At 42.9% G+C, this 23,703-nt stretch overlaps 1 protein-coding gene across 1 annotated transcript in view; it reads right to left on the bottom strand.

The window, feature by feature from the left end:
* ambra1a (autophagy/beclin-1 regulator 1a) overlaps positions 1 to 23,703 on the bottom strand; it is an 88,776-nt gene that overhangs the window by 5,138 nt on the left and 59,935 nt on the right. Inside the window, exons 15-17 of the mRNA XM_038990697.1 lie at positions 20,280 to 20,419; positions 7,445 to 7,555; positions 6,928 to 7,124 (exon numbers count right to left, since the gene is read on the bottom strand). Of these exons, the coding sequence (XP_038846625.1) occupies positions 6,928 to 7,124; positions 7,445 to 7,555; positions 20,280 to 20,419 (448 nt within the window). The remainder of the gene's footprint in view (positions 1 to 6,927; positions 7,125 to 7,444; positions 7,556 to 20,279; positions 20,420 to 23,703) is intronic.

The following is a 23,703-nucleotide window of genomic DNA, read 5'->3' as shown; positions in this document are numbered from 1 at the left end:
TGGATTCCACCCATATATCTTAATGACGCTTCCTCTTAATAAGTAGATGACAGACAAGCCTTGGTTGGTTAACCACAAAGAAATAAACAATGTACATGACAAAAACTGTACGGGGAAGTTTCAGATCTAAGATGATTCCCATTCAAACCATAAAAATGTCAAATCCCTCACCCCACACATGTATAACCTGTGTAATTACAAGCTTTTCAATAAACAAAGTTTCCAGTCATTAAACTGGAGGGGTTTCTTGAGGACCCTGATAGTAAATGCTAAGTCCTGGTCGTCCTCTATTGCTACTGTTGATTAGTCAAATATCTAGTCTATTCTCCATATCCCCATCGAACAGCGGGAGGCTCCATTTAAATCATCTTTACGTGGAGTAAGAAAGCGTCTCCTTTATTGCTCTGCCCTGTGTCATCTCCCAAGCGTTGCTCATAAATACCGAAGGTGTTGAGGGAAAGTTGCCTCCATAGGTACATCAGAGGACAAGCGCTGAGCATTTCCTATAGTGTCTCTGGCTCTCCTATCGCTCTCCGTGGGATCAATTATAATTTGGCCTAATAATGCAACTCAGGTGCTTTAGCTTAATCACCGTCCTGCCAAATTGAGGGCGGCTGATTTACGTGACCCCAGCGGGAAATTAGGGCTCTCCGAGGTGTGTCGCTGCCTTAATGAAAGCATGTGGGAAGTGTCACCTTGTATTTAACACTCTACACAAAACGCAGGGTATCTGGCTGGCTGGAGGGGACTCAACTCAAACAGAAGATTGGCTAAAGTCACTTTGCCAGGTGGGTGGGTGTAACAGAGGTGCTGGTTGGATTATTTTTTGGGGATCCTTCAATACAGCGGGCTTTCGGGAATACGATAAATCAGAATTACTTAACTAAAATGACACATTAGGCCTTACACAAAAGGGAAAGTAAGACACTAGGCAAGAGTCATGCCGAGTGTTCTTTGAGCCAGGTGTTATTTGAAGCACAAAGGCTCGAGTGCCAAGACATAAATACTGTAGGTGTGCAGTGACTCCATATTCATAAAATGCGATCGTCTTCTCACAACAGTGCCGCTAATGCATTTCAAATGAACACGTCGAGCAATGTTTGAATACAACTTGCTGAACATGAGTTGAGCCTGAGGAGTGTGCCGTTATGAATTCAATGCCATGTGCGGAGGCGCGTTCCCAATGCCTGCTCGCTCTCCCAACGGCAACACTCCATCAGCCATGCGCTGGAGAGGGTAGCTGAAGAGTCACTTAAGGCATCACAGCCATGGAGCTGGTTTGACTAATCAGCATCCAGCCCACAGTATGTGGATGGATGATTCAGATCCGAATGATACGTAAAAATAACTTCCCTTTGCACCAGGCTCATTGTATAACAGCGCAAAAACAGGCAAATGCAATTGCAAAGTTGTCCATTTGTTGGGACTATTTATGATGTAATGATTTTGACATACAGTTAATTTCCACCCAGAGCAAATATTATTATGATGAATAAATTCAGGTTTTAATCATTAAAAGCCTTTTCTATGTGATGAGTAATATTAGGCATCCTGATAGTGGTGTTTCGTACCTCCATCATTTTAGGGGAAAATTGGCAAATACACAACTTGCATACAATACGTCCATCTACCATTCTGAAAACTGCTTGGATAATAAACTCAGCAATAAAAGAAACGTCCCTTTTTCAGGACCCTGTCTTTAAAAGATAATTCATAAAAATCCAAATAAACCCTTTACAATGAAGATCTGTGAAGTTAACAACTGTTTCCCATGCTTGTTCAATGAACCATAAACAATTAATGAACACGCACCTGTGGAACGGTTGTTAAGACACTAACAGCTTACAGACGGTAGGCAATTAAGGTCACAGTTAAGAAAATTTAGGACACTAAAGAGGCCTTTCTACGGACTCTGAAAAACACCAAAAGAAAGATGCCCAGGGTCCCTGCTCATCTGCGTGAACGTGCCTTAGGCATGCTGCAAGGAGGCATGAGGACTGCAGATGTGGCCAGGGCAATAAATTGCAATGCCCATACTGTGAGACGCCTAAGACAGTGCTACAGGGAGACATGACGGACAGCTGATCGTCCTCGTAGTGGCAGACCACGTGTAACAACACCTGCACAGGATCAGTACAGCCGAACATCACACCTGCGGGACAGGTACAGGATGGCAACAACAACTGACCGAGTTACACCAGGAACGAACAGTCCCTCCATCAGTGCTCAGACTCTCAGCCTATTGCGGACAGAGGCTGGACTGAGGGCTTGTAGGTCTGTTGTAAGGCAGGTCCTCACCAGACATCCTCACCAACAACATCGCCTATGGGCACAAACCCAACGTCGCTGGACCAGACAGGACTGGCAAAAAGTACTCTTCACTGACGAGTCGCGGTTCTGTCTCACCAGGGGTGAGCGTTACACCCAGGCCTGTACTCTGGAGCGGGATCGATTTGGAGGTGAAGGGTCCGTCATGGTCTGGGGCAGTGTGTCACAGCATCATCGGACTGAGCTTGCCATTGCAGGCAATCTCTGTGTGTTAGAGGGAAGACATCCTCCTCCCTCATATGGTACCCTTCCCGCAGGCTCATCCTGACATGACAATGCCACCAGCCATACTGCTCGTTCTGTGCGTGATTTCCTGCAAGACAGGAATGTCAGTATTCTGGCATGGCCAGCGAAGAGCCCGGATCTCAATCCCATTGAGCACGTCTGGGACCTGTTGGATTGGAGGGTGAGGGCTAGGGCCATTCCCCTCAGAAATGTCTAGGAACTTGCAGGTGCCTTGGTGGAAGAGTGGGGTAACATCTCACAACAAGAACTGTCAAATCTGGTGCAGTCCATGAGGAGATGCACTACTGTACTTAATGCAGCTGGTGGCCACCCCAGATACTGACTATTACATTTTTATTTTGACCCCCCCCCCCCTTTGTTCAGGGACACATTATGCCATTTATGTTAGTCACATGTCTGTGGAACTTACTTCAGTTTGTCTTAGTTGTTGAATCTTATGTTCATTCAAATATTAACACATGTTAAATTTGCTGAAAATAAAACAGTTGACAGTGAGAGGACGTTTCTTTTTTTGCTGAGTTTATATATCAGATAATATGAGATATTATGAAACCTAACTTCAGGTTTGAGGGAGTAGATATCATGTAAGATTCTCTTAGTGTTTCACCTCCTTCAGTGTTTCTTATATATTTGGGCTTCCGAGTGGCGCAGCGGTCTAAGGCACTGCAACCCAGTGCAGTCCCTGGTTCGAATCCAGGCTGTATCAAATCCGGCCGTGATTGGGAGTCCCATAGGGCGGCACACAATTGGTCCAGCGTCGTCCGGGTTTGGCTGGGGTAGGCTGTCATTGTAAATAAGAATTTGTTCTTAACTGACTTGCCTAGTTCAATAAAAGGTTAAATAAAGGTAAAAAAATTTATTTAAAAAAAAAATATATATATATATAAGAGTCAAGTCTTTTTTATGGGAAGGACAACACTCCACTTCAAGAAATAGGCACATTTTCACTGGAGAGTAGTGGAGTCTGAGCAGTCAACTTTTGAAGGGTGGCGGGTTGGAGTCAAAGCAATCAACCTTTATTACCATCTAACTCTTAGACACCTGTCAGAGAATCCTCTCATAGCTCAACCTGTATGACGAGGACCATGGCAGAACACACACACACACACACACACACACACACACACACACGGTCAGAACTGGTTTCAAGTGAGGTACAGTTAGTACACTCCTACATACAGTACAGTGGATCTCTATCCCTTTGCTATGCTATATAATCATTATACCAGTCATTGGTACATTAACAACAACAATAGGGGAGTAGAAACAGAGATAAATGTTAAGTGCCGGATACGATTGGATGAAAGGTGAAAGGGCCTTGAGAGCTCGTTTTCGATTTCTCACCAGGTGTTTATTGTTTCAATCATTCATTTGTAATTAGTATAATGGAGTTGTGCTAATGCTCTCGCAACATAATGTATTGTGTACAACATTCCAGCTGAGCCAAAATGGACTCTGGTGCTCTGTTTGTGGATATTGACTTCTATGAAATTGAGTCTAAACCCCTTTAGATAGAACCGTGCAAAGCCCAGAGACACAAAAGAGCACTATGCAGGTCTCATTTTCTCTGATAGCACTCACGTTCCCAGATGTGCCACTAGGAAACATGAAGATAAAGTAATGAAAATTATATTTCAGTGGCCCAAGAGAGACGGGTTTTGGATGAGACCCAATATCACAACATCTATTTCTGTGATCTGTTACTAAGACAGTTAATGCAGAGATAGGGGGTAATTGGTATTGCTATATTACCACTGGGACAACAGACAAGTAATGATCCACTTCACCTGACTTAGGAACCAAGGGCAATTAAGAGGTTTGTGTCTTAAACGAGCAATTTCACTTCTTTTTTTCACCTTTTTTTTTTTTACCGCACATTGATTATCTCCAGCACCACCCCAACATGTGTGAAAATGCCTCATTTCTGTTTTGTAGTAAAGAGAGGAAGTATACGTGTTTCCAATGACATCATTGATGTGCATCATGTGAATTTAACCAATTATGAGAAGGCATTGCCTACTAATTGGTTGATGATGTCATTGGAAACACACCATCTTCCTCTATCTTTTTTTACCCCAAAATATAGAAACGCCATTTTCACATACAGTATGTTGATGTTGGGGTGGTGCTGGAGATTATGAATATGAAGTTGAAAAATTGTGAAATGTACCTCTAACTAAACAAGTATTTGCTTCCTGTTGCCAGGTACTGTATAAGCCTTTAGTGCATGCCTTTGAGGTCTTTTTTTCTGCTCTGTATGGAATGAGGTCAAGGAGGTTGTTCAGACTGATTGCAATTAGGTTAAGTCTTAAATGCCAAATGAAAAGGATTCCATAAAAAGTGAATTAAATTATGACGCTACTAATTTGCCAGGTTGTATTTCCTGACGGCAACAAGGAACAAATTCCCCATTAATGAAAAAAACCAGCTATTGTAGAAATACTGTTGTGTTGTGCAGTAAAATGGAACCCGATTTCCACAGTTCACTCGTTCAATTAATGAAAGTATCATCCTGAAAATTTGTAAATTACTCATTTGTGAAAGTCCTTACAATATGCCTGAGGGGAGCCTTGGGCTCTCTGCATATTGTGTTAAGAATATTAAATAGTTCTGGGATTAATTTGATGGCGATTTAACCAGACTTACCCGTTAAGACATTACATAGTTGAACAGCTCAGTATTATGAAAACGATGTACAGTGCCTTCGGGAAAGTATTCAGACACCTTGACTTTTCCCACATTTTATTAGGTTACAGGCTTATTCTAAACATTTTCCTCAATCCACCCACCCACAACACCCCATAATGACAAAGCAAAAATAGTTTTCGATTTTTTTGCTAATTCATTTAAAATACTAAACTGAAATATCACATTTACATAAGTATTCAGACCCATTATTCAGTACTTTGTTAAAGCACCTTTGGCAGCGATTACAGCCTCGAGAATTCTTGGTTATGACGCTACAAGTTTGGCAGACCTGTATTTGGGGAGTTTCTCCCATTCTTCTCTGCAGATCCTCTCAAGCTCTGTCAGGTTGGATGGGGAGCGTCGCTGCACAGCTATTTCCAGAGATGTCCGATGGGGATCAAGTCCGGGCTCTGGCTGGGCCACTCAAGGACATTCAGAGACTTGTCACGAAGCCACTCCTGCGTTGTCTTGGCTGTGTGCTTAGGGTCGTAGACCTGTAGGAAGGTGAACCTTCACTCGAGTCTGAGTTCCTGTGCACTCTGGAGCAAGTTTTCATCAAGGATCTCTGTACTTTGCTCCGTTCATCTTTGCCTCAAATCTGACTAGTCTACCAGCCGCTGAAACACACCCCCACAGCATGACGCTTGCCACCACCATACTTCACAGTAGGGATGGTGCCAGGTTTCCTCCAGACGTGATGCTTGGCATTCAGGCCAAAGAGTTCAATCTTGGTTTCATCAGACCAGAGAATCTTATTTCTCATGGTCTGAGAGTCTTTAGATGCCTTTTGGCAAACTCCAAGCGGGCTGTCATGTGCCTTTTACTGAGGAGTGGCTTCCGTCTGGCCACTCTACCATAAAGGCCTGATTGGTGGAGTGCTGCAGAGATGGCTGTCCTTCTGGAAGGTTCTCCCATCTCCACAGAAGAACTCTAGAGCTCTGTCTGAGTGACCATCGGGTTCTTGGACACCTCCCTGACCAAGGCCCTACTCCCCCAATTGCTCAGTTTGGCCGGGTGACCAGCTCTTGGGAAGAGTCTTGGTGGTTCCAAACTTCTTCAATTTAAGAATGATGGAGGCCACTGTGTTTTTTTGGGGACCTTCAATGCTGCATACATTTTTTTGGTACCCTTCCCCAGATCTATGCCTCGATACAATCCTGTCTCGGAGCTCTACGGACAATTCCTTCAACCTCATGGTTTGGTTTTTGCTCTGACATGCACTGCCAACCATGGGACCTTATATAGACAGGTGTGTACCTTTCTAAATCATGTACAATCAATTGAATTTACCACAGGTGGACTCCAAGTTGTAGAAACATCTCAAGGATGATCAATGGAAAAAGGTTGCACCTGAGCTCAATTTCCCGATCATAGCAAAGGGTCTGAATACTTACGTAAATAAAGTGTTTCTGTTTTTTCTATTTGTATAAATTAGCAAAACATTTGAAAAGCCTGTTTTGACTTCGTCATTATGGGGTATTGTGTGTAGATTGCTGAGGATTTTTATTTATTTAATCCATTTTAGAGTAAGTCTGTAAAGTAACAAAATGTGTATAAAGTCAAAGGGTCTGAATACTTTCCAAAGGCATTGTAGATCTAGTAGATAGGGTAAATACTGGAGGGATTGGGGGAGAGAGCAATAGGTATAGATATAGGTAGATGTACTGTCTGTTGCTTGGGAGGCCCGGGAGGTGCTGGGAACCTGTGGCTCTCGGTCAGTCTGTGTTTCGGCATTCTGAAGCTGTAGGACGGGTGTCTGTGTGCCTTGTGAGGTCACAACGGGGGTAGGGTGACGGGGCTGGAGACCGATGGCGTTCATAAGTCCCATGTCCCTTTCAGACCTCAAGGGGGCCCTGCTGCTCCTGCAAAACACAGCCAAATGGTAAATGTTGATAAAGGCCATATGGATGTAAGTGTGTGTGTATGAGACTAGCGTTGGCATTGCATTTAGTTGAAAGTAAACATATTGTTGTGAGCAAAAGGGGAGAGTCCAATGTCAACACACAGAACTAGCGTGTAAACACAGTTCAGAGAATGCCTGCTAGACAGAAGACTTTCATATCTCCATTGAAGAAAAAAATAAAAACTCTACTTGCACACCCCCCTTCCCTGAAAGCCACATATACCTAACTAGTGTTCTCACACACACCATCCTCAAAGGCCTGCCCCAGCCAATTCTCACCCTGGTCGCTCTCCATCGCGGCTCCCACCGGTACCACTGCCTCGATTGTTGTTGACAGCAAATATGGGCTCACTGTGCTCAGCGGGGCCGTCTCCGTCTGACTGGGCATCTCTAGAGGGGAGAGATGAAGTAGAGAGAGAGAGAGGGAGAGAAAGAAACAAAGAGAAGAAAAAAGAGGGACATTGTACAATGAGTCATTACTGTCATGTTGTTGCTCATGTTTCATCATTTGGTCATATTTGTATGTTAAATCAGAGAACTAAAAACGTTAAGTTACAATGTTCCACTCGTCATGTCAGACCTATACAGCAGGATATGCTAAAGCTTTCAATAAGTTACAGTATTTCAAATCAATCAAAAAAGGATGTACAGCACAAGCAGATCCCTCACAATGGTCCCCAGCACTAAGATGACAAATCTGTAGTACTGCTTCATTGCGTCATAGCTCAAAAAATGATACAATGTTGACTGAGGGAGGTTGTCAGTCCTGGATGCATCCACAATTATGATTTAATCTCATAAAAAAATCAATTCAGGGCAGGCACTCCGGCTATCTTCCGGTAGAGTATAAATACAATAATTGCAGTGGAACAGTTGAGATTGTTTTCATAATACTGCTCTGGTCTGTGAATCTTACCAATAAGTGTCTGTTCAATTGGTGTTGAACCATAAAATAACCTGAAGACCTTCAATTCATCTCGAAAACATTCCTGTCCAGCAGGATTGGATTAAATCTTACGAAGCAGAGACAGAATGGCACTGGAGTTCCATTGTTGCCATGGCACCTAGAGGTAGCCTTGGTATTTTAATCCTGCAAAATGATCCATCATTATTTGTTAAGTGTTTAAGTGCATTGTTTTTAACAGATCCAAGATCAAATAAAATGTTATTTGTCACATGCGCCGAATACAACAGGTGTAGGCCTTAGTGACATGCTCACTTACGAGCACCTAACCAACAATGCGGTTTAAAAAAAATATGGATAAGAATAAGAGATAAAAGTAACAAGTAATTAAAGAGAAGCGGTTCCTTTTTTTGATAGCTTATCAAGTATAGAACATAAGAATCTCGTTATTTTTTTATCATCAACGTTAAATTAGTTAACATATTTGGCTAGAACTTGCAAATTGTTTGGATTCAAATACCAGCCTAACTAGATCTTTCTAGATCCTCATCTCCTCGACCAAAGGCTGGATGAAAAGATTCTGAAATGGCAGCAACCTTCATTTACTTTACAGAAGAAATCCTCAGAAGAACAGCCTCTTTCAATACAGGCTCCTACGGACAACATGGTGAGGACGACGAGGCGGTAGGAGACTAATTAACAAACTAAAGTCAATTGTATGCACTCACAATGAGAGTACAGGAGTTAGGTGATAAAGGGCCTGGCCATTTCTGCAGTCTGACCCTCAGGCAAATTACGTCACCCATTCCAAGCCAATACATACAGAGAGTGGACCAACCAAAATGCAATGAAAGTGTCTCCACCAATGCCTTCAGACGTCGTGCACTCTACAATCTTCAATCCTTAACAAGTCGCCTCTTTTGTATGACTTTATCTCAGACAATGATTTTGACATGATCTGCATCACTGAAAAATGGCACAAAGTGGGGGACCTTTACAATGTAAATGCTTCAGCGCCGCCTGGATATAAATACATTGAAAAAGGCACATAGCCACGGCCGTGGTGGAGACCTTACTGTTTTATAAAGAGTGCTTTATTTTAGTGCCTTGCTTTTAAAATGTAAACAACCAACTCCTCTCACTTGTTATCCTGGTTTACAGCCCCCAATCCCCTCCAGACAAGCAGTTTTTTAATTCCTGAGTTTTGTGAACTAATAACCTCTGTATGCTCCACCCTCTCCAACACAGTCATTTCGGGTGACTTTAAAATCCATGTTGACTCACCCAAGGGCTCTATGGCTGTTGACTTCCTCAACTTGCAGGACTGTCTAAACCATGTGCAACATGTAAATGTTCCCCACCCACCACCGTCAACACACAATACATTATCACTGGAGATGCCCCTGCCTCTGACTTGGATGTCCTCGAACTTGGTATATCTGACCACAAGCCTGTGACACGGTCTGAATGCTCCCACTCCGCTCCACTGCCCAAATGGGGGCCATTCAATTCTGCAATTTAAGGAAACTTAACACATCCCTCTTCTTGGAACACATCCAGCCCACTTTTGTGTCTGATGCAAGTGAACGACCCTCAACGACATGGTCAACCTGTACAACAGCACTCTGAGTAATACCCTGAACATCATTGCTCCCGTAACTTCCCAACACTCTTCACCCTGGTTCACTGATGAACTGCGCAGAACGAAGACTCATGACCTTAAGCTTGAGAGGCGTTGGGAGGAAGGACGGCTTCACTACCCATCTACTGCCCTACAAAGACCACCAAAGCAAGCTATTCTACTGCCCTAAAAGCAGCACGATCAGCCTTCTACGCCACCATGATTGACAACGAGGCTAACCTCAGAATCCTGTTCTCAACCATCAACCACCTTAAAACGCATGCCCTCCTGCAGCCTTATCTGAACGTTTAATATGGGCCTTAAAAACACGTTTCTACAGACTGTCTTTCTTATAGTCCTAACCTGGAAAGTCCTTTTAGCACCTAGCCTACTACTGCTATTTCCTGCCTTGATTCTAAATGTATGATATTTTTATTGTATTTAAAAAAAATCTTTGCCTATGTAGATCTATGTGATAACACAGTAATGAAAAGCACTACATGTGTTATTACTACTATAATCTCGATTGAAAGACATTCTCCGATTCTTTTGTATAATTGTTATCCATTAGTTCTGAAAGTAGCGCTCACGAGCCAAAAGTGGTCGCGAAAATGGCGGACATTGCACTCTCTTGCTTTGCTGTGAGGGAATCTTGCTAGCTGACACTCAAATAGCGAGGGGCTGAAGCTCATTGGCTAGAACTCGAATTGCTAAGGGGCTGGCCCACGTAGGGGAAAATGTAGGAAAAAGGGCACAGCAGTTTCCAGAAAAACAGTCGCTTTCAAAATAAAAATTGGGATTGTGTGGCTAATTTAGGTAAAACAGTAGTTCTGCTCATAGGTTATGCATGTATGAACTACACATTGACACATTCAGCCCTAAACGGGAGGTTTAAAAAAACACTTAGTCGTCGGCCAAAGTTGCAGAGCATGTCTTTAAGTCACACCCAAATAGTAATGTGGCCTGAGTGTTGGGAGAATGCAAGCTGCTCCGTAAACCAAGGTGACATTGAATAGCTAGAGATAGTCAAGCAGTTGGTTTCTGTGAAGACCGCACCATTCAAATGTGTCCATCAGCTACATCTTAGAAGGAAACGAGCAAAATAAGTTTCTATGTTCCATTAATCCCCGGCATCAGTGGACAGGCAGCAGAGTCAGCGAATCAGCAGCCTGTGAGAGACACTGATAAATCATGTACACTTAACGACCCTTCCACTACAACCGTTTATCAAAATAAGTGCGATACAGGGAAATGAGATACTTGATAAGAAACTGAGCCATGGCACTCTTTTTGGGGTAGTTACCATGGATTTAGGAAAACTGCTGGCAGGCATTAAACTGGGAAGATATTCATTTCAATAGCACAAAAGCGGATATCTTATAAGGACTGTTCTCACGCCGGTGGGTAGATAAACAGTATGTGTATATTTCCAAAGACCATATTCTGGTGTGTAAGCCAGTGCAGTTAATGGACTGGTGTGCTGAAAAGAAAAATGGATGAAAGAGAAGGAGAAAGAGGGGATATTTTTTTCACTCACTCCCTCAGGCAAAAATAATATAATCTGAGAGACAAATTGAATGCATGACACTTAAATCGCTGGAACGGCGGCCCCTGACATGCTACTGCTTTCAAATCCTGTCAGATTGTCTGCTTTACCTTGGCTCTTTACAGTAAGCACACCAGGCAGAAGAAGAGACCTGCTCAAATCCCCAAAGGAGGAAGACAATCCATGTCGTCTCTCATTTGCATGAATCCGACACTGATGCTTCTTCAGCGTGGCTGATGGCAGGGAGTAAGGGTTGCTGGCATCAATACTTCAGGTGCCACCTACTGCTGATGTTCCCTTGAGCAAGGAACTTATACCCCCTAAACTGCTCACCGGGCACTGCGGCTGCCCTCTGCTCCAGCCTCTCCAACCTAAAGTGTGTTTGTATGTACGTGTAAATCCAGGGGCGGGTGTTAAAATTGAACTCTGCAAATATCACCAGGATGATTAAACAGACACATGCATAAGTTATGCATCTCTTATTTTGACTCAAACCTGTGTCTGAGCCAGAAATTGGATATGGGCACTGCTTGCTTATTCATCACAGTCTTGGATAATATGTAGCAGACGAGGTTCATTAGCAAGTACAGTACCACATCCAGCTGTAGTGAGTGCAGATTTGCTAGAAACTCCTTAAAGCACTTAGAAGAACACTAAGAACTGGAATAGAGACAGTTTGGACAGAGATGTTTGGGACTAGAATGCGCCAGAGCTAAAGCATCGACTGTTTTGCCAAAGGTCTTAAAATGCCTCCATAAAAGGGATAATGAGAGCTCTTCCAAAAGGGCTCCTTTACCCAGCAGTCTCTGGGTGACTGGCCTGTTCTCCTCCAGCTGTTCCAAACTCCGGCGGGCACAGAACCACTCCACCTCATTACAGTTAGAGGCTTTTATGGGATATCAATGTGTGTGTGTGATGATGATGATGATGATGATGGATACACATACAGTACTATAGAGAGAGAAGGTGCTGGATATCATGAGTGTGCATCTGGTTTACAAGTTCCTACATTTTCTGTTTCAAATGTAAGAAAGCCACTGTGTAAAGTGAGAAGCAGGAGTGGGATAATCAATTTGAGGATAGATTTCCTCAGGTAACTGTACATGTGAAACCCTGGTTCCAGTCAGATAACCAATCAAAGTCCGCAGTTAACCTGACATAGACCCTGTACTAACTAGCAAGGAATTGCTCGCTTCGAGGCATGTAACATTGAAACACGCATGAGAGCATCAGCTGGTCCGGATGATTGTGTGTTCACGCTCTCCGCAGCCGATGTGAGTAAGACTTGAAAACAGGTCAACATTCACAAGGCTGCTGGGCCAGACGGATTACCAGGACGTGTACTCCGAGCATGCACTGACCAACTGGCAAGTGTCTTCACTGACATTTTCAACCTTTCCCTGTCTGAGTCTGTAATACCAACATGTTTCAAGCAGACCACCATAGCCCCTGTGCCCAAGAACACTAAGGTAACCTGCCTAAATGACTACCGACCCGATGCACTCACGTCTGTAGCCATGAAATGCTTTGAAAGGCTGGTCATGGCTCAAATCACCACCATCATCCCTGGAAACCTTAGAGCCATTCCAATTTGCATACCGCACCAACAGATCTACAGATGATGCAATCACTATTGCACTCCACACTGCCCTTTCCCACCTGGACAAAAGGAACACATATGTGAGAATGCTATTCATTGACTACAGCGCAGCGTTCAACACCAACACCAAGCTAAGGACCCTGGGACTCAAGACCTCCCTCTGCAACTGGATCCTAGACTTCCTGACGGGCCGCCCCCGGGTGGTAAGGGTAGGTAATAACACATCCGCCACTCATCCTCAACACGGGGGCCCCTCAGGGCTGCGTGCTCAGTCCCGTCCTGTACTCCCTGTTCACTCATGACTGCACGGCCAGGCACAACTCAAACACATTCATTAAGTATGCCGTTGACAACAGTGGTAGGCCGGCCTGATCACCGACAACGAGACAGCCTATAGGGAGGAGGTCAGAGACCTGACCGTGTGGTACAAGGACAACAACCTCTCCCTCAATGTGATCAAGACAAAGGAGATGATTGTGGACTACAGGAAAAGGAGGATCGAGCACGCCCCCATTCTCATCGATGGGGCTGTAGTGGAGCGGGTTGAGAGCTTCATGTTCCTTGGTGTCCACATCACCAACAAACTAACATGATCCAAACACATCAAGACACTCGTAAAGAGGGCACGACAAAAACTATTCCCCCTCAGGAGACTGAAAAGATTTGGCATGGGTCCTCAGATCCTCAAAAGGTTATACGGCTGCACCATCAAGAGCATCCTGACTGGTTGCATCACTGCCTGGTATGGCAACTGCTCGGACTCTGACCGCAAGGCACTACAGAGGGTAGTGTGTACGGTCCAGTACATCAGCGGGGCCAAGCTTCCTGCCATCCAGGACATCTATACCAGGCGGTGTCAGAGGAAGGTCCTAGAAATTGTCAAAGACTCCAGCCACCCTAGTCATAGACTGTTCTCTCTGCTACTGCACGGCAAGCAGTACCGGAGCATCAAGTCTAGGTCCAAGAGGCTTCTAAACAGCTTCTACCCCCAAGCCATAAGACTCCTGAACAGCTAATCAAATGGCTACCCAGACTATGTGCACACCCCACGCTGCTGCTACTCTGTTATTATCTATGCATAGCCACTTTAATAACCCTACCTGCATGTACATAATTACCTCAACACCGGTGCCCCCCACACATTGACCCATTGACTCTGAACCGGCACCCCCTGTATATAGCCCCGCTACTGTTATTTACTGCTTGTAGTATCCTTAGAGGCTTCTTAGATTGATGACTCATGAGCTATGCTATTTTCTTATTTACATTTTTTCAAACATCTGTTCTGAAAAAGTCTGGCGGACGTCTCTCTCTAATAGAGCGTCTCAGAGGTGGTGTAGCTGGTGCCACCAGAACTTCACCCCTTGATGGTGAAACAAAGTCATTTTGTGGAGACTTCACAGGAGGTCGTCACGGACTGGTGGTCTCAGGAAGTTGAGGATTGTTGGTCTCAGGTGGTTTGTCCAACTGCAACTCTGGGGAACGTTCCAATGTCCTGTCCTGTCCGTTTAATAATTGATCCAGATCCCCGGATGGAACTAGAATTCGAGCTCGGATCTGATCCACGTGTCTCCTTAGTCTTTGTTCACTTTCGATGATCACAGTATAGGATACTGGTCCTGAGCAATCCTCAATGGTAGCTGGAATCCACAAGGAACATTTTTCCTAGGGAAGGTCCAGCGTAGTCCACATGTAGTCGTGTCCATGGTTTTTCTGTCCATTCCCATGGATGTAATGGTGGGGGGTGACTTCCTGCTACTCTGACATTCTGCACACCGGCTAACCTCATTTTCCACATCGTGGTCCATCTTTGGCCACCAGACTTATGACTTCGCTAGGCCTTTCATTCTCGACATACCTGGATGCGACTGATGCAACAACTTCAGTAGCATACCCCGCCCTTGTGGTGGGATAACTACTCTTGAACCCCACAGAACACATCCATCTCGAACACTCAATGCCAAGTGGCGAGTGTAGTAAGGCATGATCTGAGGCTCTGTCACTGTAGGCCATCCTTTCAGGATAAATTCATGCACTTGTGATAACGGCACATTCTTTGAAGTCCATTGTCTGATTTGTGCCGTGTTCACCGGTGCATCATCCAACACATCGATCATCAAAACCTGGTCATTTTCTTCTTCCTGAATGATGATTTCTGGAATGGGCAGCCTACTCAGAGCATCAGCATTCCCATGGTATCTACCTGGTTTGTAAATTATTCTGTACTCGTAGGCCCTGAGCCACACAGCCCAACGTTGAACTCTTGGAGAGACCATTTGTGGTACTGGCTTTTGTTCATGGAACAGAGAGATCAGAGGCTTATGGTCGGTCACAATAGTGAATGTTCTCCCGTATAAGTACTTGTGGAATCTCTGTATTCCGAATATGACAGCCAGTCTTTCCTTGTCCAGCTGAGAGTACTTTTTCTCCGCTGGCGACAACGTTCTTGACATGAACCCGATAGGTTTCTCTGCACCATTGGGTGTGATAGCACCGCCCCCACACCATACGACGAGGCATCACATGATAAGATGAGATCTCTGTCTGCTTAGTAGTGCACTAGCACTTCAGCTGATTGCAGTAACACCTTTGACTTTGCAAAAGCTTCTTTCTGACCATTTCCAGGCCACGTCCTTCCTTAACAGTTGATATAGAGGAGCAAAGAGGGTAGAGAGGTTCGGGAGGAAGCGATTATAATAATTCAGTAAGCCTAGATAGGCTTTGAGCTCTGTAACGTTTGTCGGAGCTGGAGCTTCCACAACAGCCCTCACTTTAGCTTTGACAGTGTGTAACCCCTTGGCATCGACCTTGTGACCCAGGTACTGCACTTCATCAGCTAACAGTGTACACTTGCTCCTCTTCAGCCGGAGACCGGCGTCCTCCATCCTCCTCAAAACTTCCTCTAAGTTTCTGAGACGTTCCTCCTTCGTGACAAGAATGTCGTCGAAGTAAACCGTTACCTTGGGTATCCCCTGCAGAATTCCCTCCATAGTTCTTTGGAAGATAGCTGGTGCAGAAGACACCCCGAAAAGTAAGCGTTTATAGGTAAACATCCCTCTGTGGATGTTTATGGTCGGGTACTTCTGTGAAGTTTATCCATTAGCACTTGTCCAGTTTTGTGAACTGTTGCCCTCCGGTTAACATTGAAAGCAAATCCTCCACCTTGGGTATGGGGTACTGCTCCAGAGGGGAAACTATTTACAGTCAGCTTATAGTCACCGCATAATATGATTGAACCATCTGGTTTTAGTATAGGAACAACCGGTGCTGCCCACTCAGAAAACTTGACAGCTATAATTATATCCTCTGCTAAGAGTCTGTCAATGTCCACATCCACTTTAGGCTTCATGGCATTTGGAACTGATCTTGGCCTATAGAATCTGGGAGTAGCATCAGCAGCAACATGAATGGTAGCTTGGACCCCTTTTAATGTCCCTAGCTCTTCTTTGAAAACACACTCAAGCATTGAAAGCACCTGCTGTAGTGTCAATGTCTCTGTGGTGACATGTTTGATTTCATCCCAGTTCAATTTTATTTCCTCCAACCACCCTCTTCCTAGTAAACTGGGGCCAGTACCTTCCACTACTAAGAGAGGCAGACTTTTCTTTTGTCCTTGATATTCCTCTTGAACATCAGCAACTCCAATCACAGTGATCTTCTCCCCAGTGTACGTTTTGAGTTTAATGGGGGTGTCTCTCAGTTTAGGCACTTCAACATTTTTCCACTTCATGTAGAATTGAGACCTGTTCCCCAGTGTGACACTACATCCTGTGTCTAGTTCAAACGGTACATTAAATCCATTTATTCCCATTTCCACAATGAAAGGCTTCACCTTCTTCATATTTGCCCCCTGTGCACTGTACATTGCACTCACTTTCACTTTCTATCCCTTGATTAGAGCGGTAGCTAGAGCTTCTGGAGGTATTCGGTTTTCTGTCCGTTCTCTTTTCTGCAGCCCGTGGCTTTTTTTAATTTATTGTGGCACGCCCTCGCAATGTGGCCTATTATCCCACATGCATAACACTTTTCATGTTTGAATTTACAGTCAAACGCTGCGTGTTTGCCTTTGCAATGATAACAGTCTATTGGCTGCTGCCCCACGGCTTTCCGTTCTTTGAAATTCAGCGCGCTCAGAGCGCCTCTCTTTTATTGTATGGCACGCAGTTGCGCCCCCTGCCTGCAAATCCAGTGCATTTCTATTCGTAGACTCCATGGCCTGGGCCAGTTTGAGTGCATTCTCAAACGTGAGATTAGGCTCTGATAACAAGTGTATTTGTATCCTGTCATCGTTAATCCCACACACCAGCCGATCGCATAGCATTTGCGATAATGTATTCCCATAGTTACAGTCCAATGCTAGTTCTCAACTCAGACACATATTTCCCCACTGATTCGATAGGTTTTCTCATGCGTGAATCAAACTTGAATCTTTGTACTATCTCACTGGGTTTGGGGTTGAAGTGATTTTTTAATCTATGAATGACTTTTCTCCTGGTTTATCTGGGCTCAACAGGTTTCTCATTAAGCTGTACGTCTGTGCACCGACAACGCTTATGAGTATGGATTTCTGTATAGCGGCATCAGTTATTTCATTAGCAGCAAATACCAGGTTACTACACTGCTGCTCCTTAACTATTTGTTTTTCTTATCCCTTACTTGTTTTTCTAAAAGCTACATTGTTGTTAAAGGGCTTGTAAGTAAGCATTTCACTAATATCTACTACACCTGTTGTATTCGGCGCATGTGACAAATAGATTTGATTTATTTTGATTTGATTTATAATTCCTACCTGTACCATTAGAGTATTTGGCCTGAAAAGCTTACATTTTAGACCCCCAGCACACTAGCTGTGAATCTGAAAGGAAGTTCAAGTATACAATCCAAGAAAAGCTGCCAAGAACAGAATACATGGTGGGAGTTGGGTCAAACTTTCAGGAGATGGATAAAGAAATAATATCGACAGTATTAGGACCAAGAGGGAGAAAGTTATTATTTTATGAGACTATTTCCCAAACAAGGCCACTATCTCTCTCTGTCCTGATCTCATTTCAGTTTCATCAGCAACAACACGTCCCTGCACCGAAGCAAAGCTGCTTATAGCACAGCATGCTTGAAAAAAAAAAAAGAGAGTTACATTGCATTATTTTTCATGCTGTTATTCTATATAATAAAACAGAAAGGCTGCAACAGCCAGACTTGCAAAATTGAATTACGGGGCTGAAAAATCTATCCCGCGGTAGAAAACATCCACAACAAGTCGTACCCAAATCCCCCGAAACCAGGACAATGGAAGACAATGGAATGTGAGCAATTTTGGTGTGGGATGACCGCTATACTGAGAAATCAGACAGCCAGAGACAGTGAGACTTCTGGGTAACAGCCGAGTTTGACAGGCTGCTGTTAGAACACCGCTGTTCGATTAGGCTTTCATGGGTTGATTAGGCTACCCAACTGGTCCCAGTGCCTTCTGTTGCTAAAGAGGTCACTTTGACCACACAATGACCAACAGAACTCCGCTAGACCGTACTCCACTTGTGGGGCAAGCGACCACTTTTCCACTCAAATGGTATTTGGTCAAGGTAAAAAAGGTGGCTATCAGTACAAACCTGTAGACTGTAGTTGAAACAAATATTAAATGGTTATCATCAAAGAAAGGGTAGACTGAATTACTAATCCTCTAAACAGTTGTTCACCCAAAATGGCTGATGATCATCGTTTGCTCTGATTCAAATGTCAAACTGAACGCAGTTAGCCACCATCGATCGGCTGTTTTGGCTAGGAGGGAAATCACCTGTAAAACCGAAATGTGGATAAAAAGTTCACTACGAGTTAAACAAGCAGCCTTAAATAGTTTTTCATCCAAGCAGAAAATGTAATATTGTAGGAAAAGAAAAAACAAAATTGATTAAAGATTTCAGAGTTCTCGTCAATACGTACAGAGCGAGGAAACTGCCTCTTCACCTCAGAAGACTGCCTGTGGGCAAATCAGAAAACATTTTTCTCACGCTGCCAACACATATGAGAGATGCCAGATATTCAAATGCAGCTTAAAAATGCAGCTTTCTGCAGAAAGAAGACGTGTGCATCGTTGCTGTTGGTAGTGCTGCTATACAAGGTCCGGCCATATACACAAGGTCCTTCTATAGACCCTTAGACATGTTTGCTCATGTAATTTACACAACGCAGGCAATTAAAGAGACTAGAGAACACAAACACATCCGGGGGTTCTGGTCTTCATTTCCCTCTTTAATGATCCCTGCTCAACAGTGTAGTAGATGAGCCACTGATTGCAGCACAACTGTTTCTACCATTAGTAAACACACAGGGATATAATAGGCTTTCCCCAATAGGGAATGTGGAGTCTATGCTGCAGTGGTATACTGTACAGTATGTCCATGGAGAGCACTGTGTGTGTTCATCCTCTTGTGATGTTTGTTTGGTTATTATGCACCTGTGGTGCTGTATGTAGGAACGCTATTCATGTATTTTTTAGACCACAATTAGGGCTTCCCGATACAGATGCGGTTTTAAGTGTCTCTTGCATGTACAGTGACTCTCTGGGTAAAGGTACGATTATGGTTGGATCATTAAAACGACTGACATAAATGAGAGACAATTTGGCTGTTGATGAATTGCAATGTCTTTAGGTACGTTTAAAAATTCCCAAAATTTTCCTCTTCAAAATCACATAACATTCTTTGTCTAGACTTAACTATCGCCGTTAGTAAGGTTTGTAATTTCTATGTGTAGAAAACCCTGTTTGGTCATAATGCACATTTTACTGGTGTTGGATAACTTGGCTATAGTTTTTGTTCTTTGAAGTAACAATGCAGGCCCGGGGGCTAGGGAGAACAAATCATCCTTCCTCTGTAACACGAGACAATTTATTTCAGAAAGCCAGACATAAGAGAAAAACATAACTGAAAAACTTTTTGAACTTGAGTTTGAACACGCTCCTCTGACTTGACTTAGCTGACGACAGCTGGCTGAATAAGTCAGTGGGCGCTCCATCGATCCAACTCTCCCTGCCCTGCCTGCCTGCCGTGGGTGGGTGGGAGCTGCTGCCTGCCTTCCCGAATGCCAAAGGCTTTAAAGCCATGAGCACTGGGACTCTCTTAAGGGCCATTAGGTAACCACACAAATGAGGGGATTCTTGTCCTCAACAGAAACAGATATCTAAAGCGGGGATAGAAAATACACTAATTGGCTATTAGTTTTCCACTGTTTCCGTACAAATGTAAAACAAATACCTGACATATAGAGAAAGGTGCTTAGGGAGAAATCTAGCCACAGGCCACTCCTGATGTAAACATACTGTGGTAGTGAGAGAAGAGGTAGTGAGGACAAACTTAGGTCTCTAAGCCAGGGGCAGATTGCACTGTGCGAGAGGGAAGGCAAGAAAGAGAGAAACAGAGGTATATAGAGTGCGTAGTGCAGACTTACACAGGTCTGCAGATGACTAGGTCTCCCTTGTTGGTACCGTATGCAAGCCCCAGGCCAGGTTCTGGGAGCCAGCGGGCCGAGTTGATGCTGACGTGTCTCCGCTGATCAGAAGCCATGGGGTACACCACATCAAACATTCTCTAGGGGGGGAATGGGGACATACGGAAATAAATCAATTACAGACAGAGCAGAGTACCACTATTGTCCCAATATGATACAACCTAACAACAAAAGTACTCAAATACATTTTATTGCATTAGCACCGTCTTCTAATGAGCTTTATCTTTCACATTAGATTAGCATGTTATAACTTATTAATTTCATGTTAATATATTGGTTATCAATTAACCCGAGAATTCAGAACCTGAGACATAATCCGTTACTAGTGCGGGAATAGCAGAACAATGTTAGAACTTTAGTCTGTCTGCTGAAATGCTGATTAGAGTTGTTGAGTCGAGCAGCTCCCTGTCTTAACGGTTGGCTGTTCCCTCAATGAATCAAGTTCAGAAGAGACGTTGTTGGAGTGCCCATTTCAGAGCAGTCACCTTGGCTTGTCACACCACTTCTCAATATGACTAGCCAAAACTGCTGCTATGACAACCATATCAGGTGAGTGACACGGGTACTACTTCCTGCCTCTGCGTTGTCTGCCTCTTACCTTGTGAAGCGAAGATGAATGACCACATATACCCGTCTGTCTACATCTGCATACATTTTACACCACTCCGAGACAAAATACGGAGAAATAACAAAGGAGAAGGGTAAAAAGTTGTTTGATTCATCTCCAAACGTAGGAGCAAGACAGCATAATTGGAGATCTGCATAAGAGCTGTCAGCTCAGAGAGCCTTATTGGACAGTCTATGCTGCCATAACTTGGGCGGTGTGTCAGATGTGCTCGCAGGGAATGCAAAATGTTCAACTTACAAATTGAGAACACATCTAACACATTCCCCGTTTGCTATATGTAAGAGTCATAATTTCCAATTTGATAGGAACAAAAAACAGCAAGTTATTTTATTATTTTTAGGTGGTAGATAAGCTTAAATATTGCAGATAAATTGTAGCTTCTAATGTAATTTTCTGCATCATTTCCAATCCCATTAAAAAAAAATATATATATAGTTGAAGTGAGAAGTTTACATACACCTTAGACAAATACATTTTTCACAATTACTGACATTTAATCCATGACAAAATCCCCTGTCTTAGGTCAGTTAGGATCACCACTTTATTTAAGAATGTGAAATGTCAGAGTAAATGCAGAGATAATGATTTATTACAGCTTTTATTTCTTTCATCACATTCCCAGTTGGTCAGAAGTTTACATACACTCAATTAGTATTTGGTAGCATTGCCTTTAAATTGTTTAACTTGGGTCAAACGTTTCAGGTAGCTTTCCACAAGCTTCCCACAGTAAGTTGGGTGAATTTTGGCCCATTCCTCCTGACAGAGCTGGTGTAACTGAGTCAGGTCTCGCACACACTTTTTCTCTTCTGCCCACAAATTTTCTATAGGATTGAGGTTCAGGGCTTTGTGATGGCCACTCCAATACCTTGACTTTGTTGTCCTTAAGCCATTTTGCCACAACTTTGGAAGTATGCTTGGGGTCATTGTCCATTTGGAAGACCCATTTGCGACCAAGCTTCAACTTCTTGACTGATCAAATATAGGTGTCAAACAAATATAGGTGTGCCAAACTTGTAGCGTCCTACCCAAGAAGACTCTATGCTGTAAACGCTGCAAAAGGTGCTTCAAAGTACTGAATAAAGGGTCTTAATACTTATGTAAAATGTGATATTTCAGTTTGACATTTTTTATACATTTCCAAAAATTTATAAAAACCTGTTTTTGCTTTGTCATTATGCGGTATTTTGTGTAGATTGATTAGGGAAACATTTCTTATACATTTTAGAATAAGGCTGTCACGTAACCAAATGCGGAAAGAGGCAAGGGGTCTGAATACTTTCCAAAGGCACTGTACATAACATTCTATTGGTTGCAAGAATTTCATACAATAATTTAAATTGAAAAATTCTAAGTTTTGAATTCAGCGTTGTTTTGCGTATCAGTTCATAAACCATGTGCCATGGAATCAGTACATCGAAAATCTCTTCCCAACTATTTTGCAATCTATATGGCACAGGTGTCAATTGTTTGGTCCTTAAATGAAACTGGTATATTTATCACAATTTTCTTCAACCAATTTTGGTCTTTAATGCAGGGGCAACAGACACATTTTTTTTGCTCATAGAAATAAAAAAAACGGGTCGCTAGTTGTAGGCAAGACCATAAGCAAACAGGTTAACTGTGATATGACTAAAGAGTTAAATCAGGGTGATTGTTCCACAAATAGACAGGTATTTTCCTTTCCATGGTAGCAAGATCTTATCTACTTTCTATTAAAATTCATTGGAGTGAGAATTTCACATCCCCGTCAGACAATTGTATTGGTAAACTACACGGTAATGTAAAAGTTGTATTTTTTTGTGATCCATTACATAATAAAGTACACATAATTTGGTTTTAATCAAGAGAGGTTAGAAAAAGTATCTAGATTCTCTATGAGGCTGTGGAGGGATCCAAAGTGTGGATTTAAAAGAATACATTAATCAGCGTACAATGACACTTGTGTTTTTAAGCCCTGAATTTCTAACCTCTCAATATTATTGTTGGATCCGATTTTAACAGCTAACATTTTGATTGCAATAATAAATAGATATGCCGATAGTGGACAACCTTATTTCACTCCTCGTGGCAGTTTAAAACTTTGAGAAGTAGCCATTATTGACTTTTTACACATAGGGTTACTATACATAACTTTAACTCATTTTAGTAGAGATTCTCCGAAATTGAAATATTCCAAGCATTTCTATATAAACTCTAGTTGTACATTATCAAAGACCTTTTCAAAGTTAGCTATGAATACCAGGCCTGGTTTCCCAGATTTTTCATAGTGTTATATTGTTTCCAGTACTGATTAAGATGAATCATTTCCGACAATACCTTTTTAATTCTACGCGTTAAGCATTTTGCTAGAACACTGAAGTGTAAGGGGCCTCCAATATTTCAAATGGACTGGATCTTTAACATTTACCACTTGGATCCTATTTCAGTAATAATGAAATCTGACCTTGTGTGTCTGATAATCTACCATTCATATCGTAGTGGTTAAAGCATGCTAATAACAGTCCTCTGAGTATATCAAAAAAGTTTGGTATACTTCCACTGGTATGCCATTCAGCCCAGACTTTTTCCCCGGACTTAGAGGCTTTAATAGCATCAATACGTTCTTCCTCTGTAATTTGGCCTTCACATGAGTCTTTCTGTACAGATGTTGATTTTACATTATTAATTGAAAGAAAAATCCATACAATTAGTTAATGGAGATGGAAGAGACTTAAATGAAAACATATGCTTAAAGTA

This window comes from Salvelinus namaycush, chromosome 1 (assembly GCF_016432855.1).
Source record: "Salvelinus namaycush isolate Seneca chromosome 1, SaNama_1.0, whole genome shotgun sequence".
Taxonomy (NCBI): Eukaryota; Metazoa; Chordata; class Actinopteri; order Salmoniformes; family Salmonidae; genus Salvelinus; species Salvelinus namaycush.
Note: the sequence above shows the minus strand (reverse complement) of the source record. Positions and strands in the feature narration are given on the sequence as shown.